This window comes from Atractosteus spatula, chromosome 1 (assembly GCF_055471065.1).
Source record: "Atractosteus spatula isolate fAtrSpa1 chromosome 1, fAtrSpa1.hap1, whole genome shotgun sequence".
Taxonomy (NCBI): Eukaryota; Metazoa; Chordata; class Actinopteri; order Semionotiformes; family Lepisosteidae; genus Atractosteus; species Atractosteus spatula.
This window is the reverse complement of record NC_142706.1, coordinates 13,205,049-13,217,289: the sequence shown is the minus strand read 5'-3', so window position 1 is coordinate 13,217,289 and position 12,241 is coordinate 13,205,049. Positions and strand designations below refer to the sequence as shown.

At 39.2% G+C, this 12,241-nt stretch overlaps 1 protein-coding gene across 6 annotated transcripts in view; it reads left to right on the top strand.

Moving 5' to 3' along the window:
• Positions 1-12,241, top strand: part of rap1gds1 (RAP1, GTP-GDP dissociation stimulator 1) — a 71,157-nt gene that overhangs the window by 25,993 nt on the left and 32,923 nt on the right. For 5 of the 6 annotated variants that reach the window (XM_088924629.1, XM_088924601.1, XM_088924619.1 and 2 more), the window contains 2 exons: positions 2,045-2,167; positions 5,563-5,688. In XM_088924629.1, coding sequence (XP_088780755.1) covers positions 2,045-2,167; positions 5,563-5,688 — 249 coding nt within the window. Of the gene's footprint in view, positions 1-2,044; positions 2,228-5,562; positions 5,689-12,241 lie in introns of all 6 variants that reach the window. The other variant, XM_088924638.1, reaches the window with a different exon arrangement.

Below are 12,241 nucleotides of genomic sequence, written 5' to 3'. Positions count from 1 at the left end.
TCTTGCACATTCTGACAGAACCGAATGCCTCCTGATCTCCGTTTTAAAGACACTCCCTCATCGTTTTCACCTGGGTCTTCTGGTTTTCATTTCACTGATGATTTTGTTAGCTTCAGCTGCGTGGTTGGGGTAGCTTTAGAAAGTCTTGATGAATTGGTGTTTCAGCTTCTGCAGCGTGTGCTGATCTTTTTTTCTGGTTTCATCTGCTAACTTGACAAGCTTACTAACTATAGCAAAATCTACAGTAGTAGGTCAGTGAAATAAATGAAGACGTGTTGTGGTCCTAATAACAAATCTTCATCATGTCACCCAATTTGAGCATTCAGGTCTAACCTGTACTTTATCAATCCATTAATCAGTTCTCATCCCAAAAATATGAACGACCTTGAATGCCTACTGCAAGGATTAATCTTTATGGGGCAATTTATCAAAAGCTCTGAAAATATAATTAGATTGTGTCATAAGTTCTATTTATATCCAGAATCATTGTTTGTTCAAAGACCTCTAACAAGATGATTAAACAAGGTCTGCCTTTTCTAAATCCATGTTGACTAGAATTTTCTGGTCATACAGATGACACTCTCTTGTATTTATATAATTATGATTATTTCTTTAAAGGTGTACGTGTAATTATGTGTAATAGAAATAGGACTTAGTTGGTTGAGTTAAGTCAGACTTTTCATGGCTGGGCACATTACATTAGTAATTCTCAGTAAATAACTCTCACCCCTGTCTTGAGTGACTCTTGGAAGATTTTTCTTAATGATTTATAGATATCATCTCTTGTTTCCTTTCCAATTGGTAATATTGGGAGAACAATTTGCAGGAAACTGTCAAGCCCTGGACAATTATCTTAATAGCTCAGTGTACCTCTCCTGAGTAACACTCCTGTCTCTTCTGTGTTAACACTACTTAAAATAGTTCTTTCACTGCTTACCCTAAGACATATTGTCAGTTTCTTTCTTGCTAAACACCTGTGTAAAATATTTAATATGTTATCTGTTTTCCTTACAACAGAATGTTTCCCATTTCCCATGAAATATCAAACAAACTATTTTTTTAGTTTGAGTAGACTTGAACACCTGAAGAAGACTTCACAGCCAAAATGTTGTGTTTCTTGTTTTTGGAATAAACCTTTATCTCTTCCTTTGAAACTTTTATTTTAGACTTCTTTGCAATATTCTTCTCCATCTCCTGGAATTTCTAACGTTATTTTTTTTACCTGTGCTTGCAATGTATTGTACACCATTCCTACTTTGCTGAACGTTGTCTTTTAGATTCTGCCTGTTCAAATTAACAGTATGCTTCAGATCATAATGCATTATGATTGCAGTTGCTTATTGATTCCTTACTGTCCCTTTTCCTCACTGTCTTAACTGTTTGAAAAGACTTGAACAAAACAGGAATACGAAACCTTCTTTTTGGTGCTCAGACACAAAGGGTAAGAAGCAGTCTTTCTGATGGTTCCACTGATGGTATTTCCCAGTCTGTGTGAGGAAATGTAAAATACCTTCAGCTCTTAAACTCTTCAGTTCCCATAAATGCCATCATACTTGCATGAGAGAGATGAAGGAGATGTATGCACGCCTCTCAACGTGTACTTGTCTGGCCATCTCATTCGTTACCTGGGAAAATTAAGCAATTAAGCATCAATTCTGTAAATAATGCATTGGAATGATCAAAGTCCTGTAATGAACTAAGAAAACCCAAGATTATCTGTGACTGTCCTAGTTTAGCCAGTTGTGCTGTGCTGCTTCCATATCAGGGTCAGGTAATGGGATAGCATGGACTGCAACCAGTTATACTATTGGCCACAACTTCCTTATGGCTGGACACCTTTATTGCTTAAAACTATTTGGGAAGCTGTATTTAGAATTTTCTAAACAGTTTTTTTATATAATTCAATAGGTTTTGCGTAATTTTTGAATGTTTAATTCAAATTGGAACTGCTTCGTATCTCCCCGTCGAGGAGCATTGGACTGAACTTATGAGCGCTGCAGTATGTCCGTTTCTGTTAATTGTTCTTTCCTTCTGTGTTTTGCAGATGTAGAAGCTAGTGAAAAAATCCACGAAAGTGGGATTCTCAAGATGTTCCCGGGTCTGTTGTCTCCACAGTCTTCCAATACACCAAAAGTAGCTAACGTCATTGCTGAAGTTGCCAAAAATGGTGAGGTTTTCCACGAGAACTTTCTCTGCTGGAACATCTTCAATTTTGCTCCCGCCACTTGTCAGTAAATATTTTTTATTCCATTTATTGTTTCATTTTTTTCTTTGAACATTATGTTGGCTTTCATTGTTTATAATTGTGTTGCATAGTCTATTGCTACTCATCCTACTCCCTTCATTTGTTAATTTATCATTCAGTGGTGAAACCCTGCAATGCCCTCTAGTAACTTAATCAACAGCCAGAGATTAAGATCTGATATTGCTTAATGTTAAGAAGGCGGCCCATGTTGCCTCTGTCTTCTGAACATTAACATGTATGCAAGCAGAGTTACGGGCATCATGGGAAGTATACGCAGTGGCATACTTCGGTGCTAACTTTGAAACACATGGCCAGAGGTAGCACATGTTGTCACTGGGATGGGCAGTTGTTTGTCTGTGCCAGCATGCAGCACCCAAATGTATCCTGTAATTTGGCATCATTCTGACTTATCTTTGACTGTGGGTCTGTTTTCAGCCAATTTATATATCGCTTCTCACCAGATGGTACTAGGCTGTTAGACAGAAGGCAGTAATAATGCATTTGTGACATCCGGCTTGTTTGCTTTTAGTCTTTTGGAAAGAGGGCTCAATCTGTCATGTACACAGTCTTAGTCTTTATCTTTTGGTAAACACTGGGATACCTATTTTTATTTTTATCATGAATAAAGGACCTGCGTTAATAAAGAGTTAGTATCGTACCTTCAAACCAGACCATGTGTAATTATGTTGTTTGGAACATTAAATATTCCAGCTCCGTCTTCTTTGTCTTTGTCAGTTCATGACTCAAAGCTGAACTCAAACTTCATCAAAATGAAACTGTGGCTGTGATTGTCTCCTTCCTCTGCATTTTAGTAGTGGTCTCAACAAAGAGAACCACCCATCTTTTGTGTTAGACTGCAGTGATATAATATTTGATATTTGATATCAAATGATATTTGATGAAAATAGCTATCATTGATAGAAGATCTTTGATGAGAATTGAGAATTACTACCATGCTTTGATTTTTTAATACTGCATATTAAATATTGCAGAATTGCAGAGACTTTAAATTCTCTGCATGTTCGGCATTTTTCATAGAGTCTTAATTGTATATTGTGAATATTGCAAATGAAATCAAACTAAAAGTATCGGTAGATGACAAAGTGATTAAAGATTTAACTGGGTTTTGGAAGCGAAGATAGTAGATTTTGCTAAATCAGCCTTAAGATGGGGGAGGCCAGGGTTGTAAATCGTGCACTTGAAGTAAATTTGAAATGCCTGCAGTTTTACATTGAGGCAGGGAAATTGATTTACACTGGGTTTTTCACATCAGCAGTGAAAGCTTAAATGAATTGGGGGTGCCTGATGAGCTGAAAAATCCTTTATTGACTGGACTATTCCCTGTGCAAAGGTAGCAGCAAGAGCTCTCTGGAACAGACACTAACTAGGCAGCAATACAGTTGTATACAACTGGCTTAAGGAAAGCTACTGCCTGTCCAGTTATGCATTGTACTATATAGCAAAGAAACTATAATTTCAGTTCTTAATCTGCAATCTGAAACATTTGTCAAATGTGCTGAATTTAACATGCATTTCTTCCATCTCAGTTGCTTGTGGTTAATATCACACCTTGTTGAACAGTACACTGCAGAGCTGTGTCCTTGGTATTGTTTTCCATACCAAAAAGTGTTTTGTGTTCAAGAAGACATGATTTTTCTAAAAAAAAAAAAGGTTTGCAAGTAACATGCAATGAATTGATGGAAAAAAATAATTCCAATTAATGATAATTGATAATTCTTAATAGCCTGCAAAAGACATCTGCAACTTGATTGCTATCTGCTTGCTGTTGGAACTTGGCAAAGGAGCAGAAATGAGGCATTTATCTTTTTAGTTGTATCTTGGCCTAAAGTTCATGGCTTAGACCAATTTGAATGCATGTGTTGCAAGCCATAAGAACCTTTATTTTGAATACAGTCACAGTAATACCAGATATACCATACCAATATTTGATATACATTTGATATGCGAATATCAAAGCACTTTAGAGTAACGCAATACAGAGAGTATACACTACTTAAAACACATCCACGTGATAGATCAAAAAATAAAAATCCTTACAAAAAGTGGGGTTTTTTTGCATTATTTAGACAAGGGTAAAATCCACAAAGTGAGGATGTCCCAGATTATTTTTTTTCCCCAGTTGCTCCTCCCTAAGCACAGGCTGTATTAATCAGGGCTGAGTGAAAATGATTGTCCTTCTTAAGGCACTGCTCATTTATTGCCGGACATAATTCCGTTCTTTCCCTTCTCACAGCGCTAGCCAATGGACATTTTCTATTTGGCAAAACGCTGCTGGATCTTGCGGAAAATTACAGTTCTTTGTTTGTGGACTGCTCCTTCATTACCTGTAACACTGCAAGTTCTCTAAGTGACACATTCACCATGAAAAGGCTTTTAAGTGTAAATAAAGGAACAGAACATGATGATCAAGATATGTTCCCTAAACAGTAAACATGCCGTTTGCTCTAGTCAGCATTATTTTACCATAACAATAAAATGCTCCTCTTTATGCCCCATTTTGAAATCCCATGCTATACATCTTAAGGGAAGTAGGGTTTGTATAAAATTGTCATACATCAATATGCAGTGGGCAGGAGACTCCAGATTGTTGAGAAGTACTACAGAAAATAGATGGGGAAAAAAAATACATCTGACGGTGCTTTTTTTGCAGACAGACTGAAGTATTACATAAGCAGATGATTGTCAGTGGTCCAGAGTTCAAGGCCTCTGGAGTCCGAAAAGCTCATTGCTCCCAACATTTGATCACAAAGAAAAATGATAACATGCTGAAAGAGCTTTTGCTACCAAAGTCACAGCCCTGGTGCTGGAATTAAATTTGCAATGAAAACGCACATGAGAAATGGGGTTCTTAGACAAGAAAAAGCAGCAATTCATTTTGTGGGTGACAAGAAAGTCTAAAAAGGCTCTGTGAGCTTCTCACAGCTCATTTGAGATTATAATGTCATTTGTGTAGCAGGAACATCTGCTTTGCAGGGCAGGCGAATACTGTACTGTTGCCTTTTCTTTCTAAACAGTCACCTCAAGCTTCACATTCAAAATGTTCCGTATTGTTTTATTGATATGGGAGATCCTTGTCTAAACCGAAAAACGACAACATTGTATTCTGCAGACATTGCCTCGGTCTCTAATTTTTTTTTTCCCCCGCTGGCAGCCCTCTTTGTGGGCATTTGTCCGCCGGCGCGCCGTGGCATCGTGTGGGCAGCCGGCGAAGGAAAGCCCATTGGCCAAGGAGGTTGACCCTGTGAATTGCGGGTGAGTGGAGGGCTGGCCATGACGAAGTCCTGTGTTGTTTACAGAGTTCATGCGGAGCCCCTGCGTGGAAGCCGGATTGATTCCTCCCCTGGTTCAGCTGCTACACTGTAAAGACCAGGAGGTGCTCCTGCAAACAGGTCGAGCCCTGGGAAACATCTGCTATGACAGCCGTGAGTAACCCCGAGCCCCCCTCCGCCTCCCTATTGCTCTGCTCACACTCCCGGCAGGTTTTCCCACTCTGAATGGACGAGTGCTGCTGCCACGAGCCACCTGTATGTCGAGAATGTCATTTTTTGTATTACTGTGATTGAATCGCTATAAACAAGTCACTGTGCTGCAGATGAATGGTGTGGAATGGTTTCAGGCAATGGCACTGCCGTTTGTTAAGGGAGCATTAAATTTTGTAGCTTGCGCTCCTGAACAGTATTTAATTGTGTGTGCATTGGCCTGCGTATAGATCAGTCCCTCATTAATCATGTTAGAAATGCTTGTGCATAACTGTCCTTATTTAAATACATTTTGCACATCTTGGATATTTTATTTTTTTAATCCCATGCAGTCAGTTCCAAATTATTTGCTTTCTGTGTCAAGAATGGTCATAATAATTTAAAAACCATGCTGCAGCATGCCAGTAAAAATAGTGTAGAACAAGTTATTAAAAGACATTTATATTGCAAGCACTTGATATTGTTAATGAGCAAAATAATGCACCAAGTCGTACGGTTTACCTCTACAAATTAAGCCTATAGAAAAGGAAAGTTTTCTTTTTTAGTAATTAACCGTAGTTATCTTGTGGAAATAAGAGACTGAGTTAAGGCTAATTTCAAAGAAAATTCTGTGACAAAAATTACACAGCTGAAATGTTTTGTTTCTAGAAGCAGCGCAAGTAAGCTGCCTTTAAAAGGAGAATAGCAATTTGCTTTGGAAGGTCTACATACAGTAGAACCTTAGACCAATGAGCAAGGATCTCACAGAATTAGATAGCACATTCTGAACAATTGGCGTTGAAGCGAAGTCAATGGTGAAGCCTGACTAAGCAGGAGCTCAAAAGACACAGGCCAAGGTAAACGCCCCTTCTCGAGACCGGAGTAAAGCTAACTGCGTGGAGACTTTACAAAAATGTGTGTGTGTGTGGTCATCTAGAAATGTTGTCGTATGTTCTGTACACTAAGAAAAGTTCCACAGGAAGATAACTGTACTGTAAAATGTTTCTTGGAAAAGTAATTGTGTGGAAGCAATAATTTTGCTAATTATAGAGGATTCACTTTTGACATAGAAAACAAACTACATTTTGACGGAGAATAATGGAGAGTGGCATACACTCTGAGCAGCCGTTTTGGAAACCTGGTGGCTTTTTTTTTTCAAATGGTTCAAATGGTCTGAGAAATCAAAAGTTCATTACCAATGCATTCTTTTTAATTAAACCACAGTTTATATGGAAACAAAATGGGAGGCCAAGTGTAAAAAAAAACAGCTAGCACATTTAAAGGAAACCAGTGTTCCAGAGCAATAGGAATTACTGCTTGCTTGCTGATTGTTCAGCATGACCTGCATTTCCAATTTCACAACTAGGCCAGCAATAGAATTCCTGAAGAAGTAAAGGGTCAACGCACTGGACTGGTCATATACAGTCTGGGTACAGTCTGACTGGAGGGTCACTGGTGGATCTGAAGGAAGTCTAGTCTAGCAAGAGGAATCTGACTTGAAGCTACTTGGGTGAAACAGTGGCGACAATTCACTTAAAGCTGCAACAACATTTCTATTTAATTTTTAAAGTCCGATGACAACAGATACCAAACCTTACATACAATAGAAACCTTAATTGTTTCAATGTTCCTTCATACGAGACAGGCCAGAAAACAAATCCAGGATGCTTTTGATGTAATGTGATTTGATGTTACTCAGTACAGTGAAAGGTAACCTGGCTGTGTGAAACGTGAGAGTGCGATGACCGAGCTTGACTGTGAATACCTAGAGGGGAGACACCAGCTGGAAGACAGCTCTCAGCTGTCCTGGCCCCACTGCAGTGAGCGTGTCTGAATTCTGGAATGTTCACCCGTCAGCATTCTCGGTAGGTGCATGCAGATGATGATGGTGGCTGTGCAGATTACAGCTCTTATTTTTTTTGTCTCATTGACTTTTCTTGACTTACTAAGTATGTCTGAATGAGTAATCACCGCTTTAAAACCAACTGTACTCATCACATATGTCTCGAACCCTACAAGTGTAGCAGAGCAAAAAATGCTAAGATTCCCTTGTGGGATCTGACTAAGAAGGTCATGGCTCAGAAGAAAACTGATGTCTCATTATCATGGACTCCTCCAGCTGCCTTTGGAGTTCGTACTGTTCAACAGGCTTCTGCAAATCGATAAGGTAAACTCATTCAAGGACTGGTGTCAGGAGAGTTAGTGGGTGAGGTCAAGTGGTCCTGTGAAAAATTAATCATGAGAGACAGTAGTACTGAAGTGTTGTTTTGATTTTACTGGAACTATTAGATATTGGAGAAATAAGTTGCAAGATTGTTTTTATTGCTGCAAGGACAAACTAAAAGGCAATATTGACAAAAATTCAAAGTACTGTATGCAATATACCATTTTATTAACAACAAAACTTGCATAGCATACCAACCAGAGTTATATTTGTGAATCAGTCAGCTTTGATAAATGACCGAACATTCACTCAGGGATTACAAAGATATTAAAATATATTGACTATAACACTTGTTATTGCCAACCCTGATAATTTAAATTGGTCTCCTATAATTAAGCAACATTAATATTTACAAAGACAGGCAAATGTTAAGTCACTGTTGCAAATTAAAATGTATCTACCCTGTGTTGGAATAATACAGTAGGTTAGTTCTTGAGATTTCCTTTTTTCACAGTATGTTTATGAAGGGTTATCTCACAAAAATAATGAAAGGAAAAGGACAATGCACTTCACAGTGATGAAAAACAGACCATCCCTCCCCTCCACAGTATAAACTGCAGTCAGTACATCAGAGAGCATTGGGAGTTTCCATTAAGGTACAATAAGTAAAGAAGTATTGAGCTTATACTCATCTAATAACTCTCTGGTCAGGTTGTTTTATGGAGAGTTTGAAGGTTCCGACTGGAGACGGAGCTAAGCTGGTTTGTTGCAGTCCTGCCCAATCTTCTTCCTCTGTCTCAGTGCCAATGACAGTACCATCAACAAAAGAGGCAGGGAATGATTCCACTTGCAATGTCTCGTGTAGCTTTCCAACAGTCTGTGCGAGGTTCGGTCACAAGGGACAAAGGCGGGGAGAAATTTCGGTTCACTAGCCCTCATTGTTACCGCGGTGCTGCCGAAAATGACGTTATTCAAGCTTGTCAACAAAAGTTCACCAGTACTTCTATTGTTGATCGGGCTGTAATTACAGTCGGCTCGTGGGTCCCGATTTCTCTTTTTGCAGAGGAGGTTGTGAGCTGAACCCTGTTAATGTATGGACTCGCTCTCAGCCCAGTGTCTTGAACTTAAGTTCACTTTCCACAAACTGGGATAAATGTGGCCAGTGTCACATGGTCGAGTAGCTTGTCAGGTTGCCAGGCTGGATTAAGAGAGATCATCTGAGAATGAATTGTGCAGACTTTTTTAATTATCGTAAACACGTTTTTTTCCCCCACCAAGAATTTTCAGTTCTTCCCCATCCCAAAGATACCTCACTGGATGATTTGATAGGTTACCTCCAGATGGGTCTGTCTCGAAATAGGAGACTAAGCTGTGCTGATTTTTATATTTGCTGATATACAGTAACTGTAAGAGTCACAGATGCCACCAATTTATTTATGATGATATTATTTAGGATCTCCTGGTTTGTTTAAGAGTCTGGACCTCCAGCTTGTGCGGATGACCCTTCTCTGATTCATTCCTAAAACTTAAATCAGCAGTTTTACTCTGCCAGGGTTATTGTACATTTAAGACCACAGAAAGAGATTTCTACACATCTTTCCTAACACTTAATTCTGAGTGTAATAATCCTTCCTGTTACAATATTTATCCATTTATCTGTCTCAAACCTGTCTGTTGACTTTTGGGACACTTTTGTGCCTTATGAATGATCTCTTTTCTTAGAGCCACATTCCTATCAAGGCCGCTTGGGAAAAAATTCTCTATTGCAATAAGAAAATGATTTTATAAACTCTTTTGACTAAAAGAAAAGCATTTTCTCAGTGCTATTATGGGTCAGACCGTTCATCTCTCTCGTAATGATGCGAGAAGTAAAGAAAAACATGTTTGTGTATCTTTACAAACCCAATCAAGACACCTACACAAACATCCTCCCACTCTGTTTAAACTAACAGGGGTACTGCTTCTGAGAGGAATTCACTTTTGTGCTTTTAAATTTGACCCTCACCTTCAGCTCTACACTTCTACTGTTCACCCATCTTTTTTTAAAATAAGACAATTCATAGATGTTTCTGTGTTGTCCTTCACAGACCACAGGATACAGTCATATCAGGGCTCTGCACTGCTTCTGTGGATTAACAGATCTGGTGGTTCAAGGACACTTTCCCCTTTCTTTACAGAATAGGTTTTAGCTAGGCAAGTCAGTCACAATAGGCGAGTTTAGGACCTCCGACAGCCCAAAGCAAATGCATTTTAAAGCATATTGTTCTATTTTGTTGTTTTTTTTTTAACTGTAGCCTCTTTCATTAGATAAGTGTCTTAATTAAACAGGTTGTATACACTGGTCACACATGGCTACAGAAGTAGACAAGTCAGTTCCCAGCATCTGCAGCATATATACATACATGGGAGAAGCTTTTCAAATTCTTCTCCATTGTACAATTTCTTGGGGGGACGAGTTTCAAGCATCCAGATTCAACTATTATTATCCTTGAAAATAAAGCTGCATGTTTTTCATGACCTTAGATTAGAGTTACTTAACCACTTGGTTTAGATCTGTATAATCTTCGAGTTTGGTTTGGACATTGATGCTTTGACACTGGTCCTTTGAAAGCAATTTTTTTTTATCAATGCTTTCAAATCAAGCCATATAGCCTTATGGACTTCTTCCTTCTGACCTAATTTCCCAAATATGTGGCTTTGGTTATGTGCTATACGAAAAGAATTGACTTGGTGACTTGTTCACCATTTACTTCACTTGGAACCGGATTTTACAGGCTTACAGCTGAAAAGCCACCATTCTGGGCTCGTGTCTGCAGCTGAGAAAGGAATTGGAGTCATGGACATTTTCCAACATGTAAGCCTCAGGGAGCCTGTGAAGTGTACCAGCTAAAAAAAAAAACAGGTGGATCTGCACACAGTGGATTACAAATGATGGTCTCTCACCTTTTCCCCGAGACGCTGACTGCATGCACTTTATGGCGAGATAATATAAGTTATTTCACGGCTGCCTTAAAGTATGGAGAAATATTTTAAATGTCATAGCACTTAGTTCCTCCTCCAGGATCGAACGTTAAAACTTCAGAAATAGAAACTGTGAGCCGTTTCACGGCGTCATCCCCTTGTTTCACTGGCTGGCGGGGAAGATAATGATTTCCTTCCCTGCCACTTTGTCATGAGAAGAGGCAAGGTAAACAGCTTGTCTCACTGATACATTCCGTTGTGCCTCCCCTCCGGTTCTGCCTTTCCTCCCGCTTCTTTAATTGCTAATGAGACGTCGCACTGGCGCTACAGTTTATACAGTGGATCTTTAGGCTTTGCAGGAGCTCTGGCCGTTTTTGAGAAATCGGCTTTCAAAACCAGTGGGCATATAATTCACTGTCCCATCATCCCTGTGTTGCGGGTGACGTGGAGAGCAGCGCGTGGTAACAAACCACTGCTGCCTTTCAACTTCCACATTCCCAAATTGGGTTCCAACGTCGGGTATCGGCCTGTATGGAGTTCATATGTTCTCCCGTTTTGGGGTGGCTTTGCGCGGGATGCCTCAGTTTTTTACCCCACCCCAGTGTTCGGCTGGCCTCTCTGGGGTTGGTTTCGGTGGCTTATCAGTACTGCAAGGGAGATAGAGCCACGATCAGCACATTGGGCTGAATGGCTTCTTCTTATTGGTAGCCTCAATGATGTTAAATTGTTCTTGTGGTGTATTGACATGATAGCGTATGATTACTTCTTGCAGGTTCGCAGTAATGAAGCTACAATTTAAAAAAAAAAGACGATGACTTTTTAAAATATTTTCTTGACTAACGTTGACCACAAATACTTTCTCTTTCACATACGAACACAGCTTTTGCAACTACATGCCAGTAGGCCCAGCAGATCTACCTGAGAGAAGCCAAGGCACAGAAAACAAAAGAGAAACTGTTTCATGGCATCTGTATTACCCCGGTAAACTGCTAAAGTGACACAGTGAATTTAATGTTCATGTACTATTATTGCTGTCTGCTAAGCCTCATACTATAACATATACAGTATTCTACTGTATAGATATAGAGTATAATATAGATTGAAGTGTCTCAATTGACCTGCAGTTTTATTCTTAGTATAATTTTCATATCTGAAACTCAAACAACTATACTGTCCCTGTGGGCAGGTTTAGGCAAAGCTATCAGCTAAAAATAGTTCCTTAGTTAATTGGGACTTCATGCTAGCATAAACTCTTTTTACACATAGTACATATGTGTAAACTCTTTTTACACATAGACATCTACTCTCAGACCAATATTGCATTCAGCCATCTATCGCTACTTCTGTGAACTTCATTATCACTAAATATATGTGGGGATGATGATATTGTAA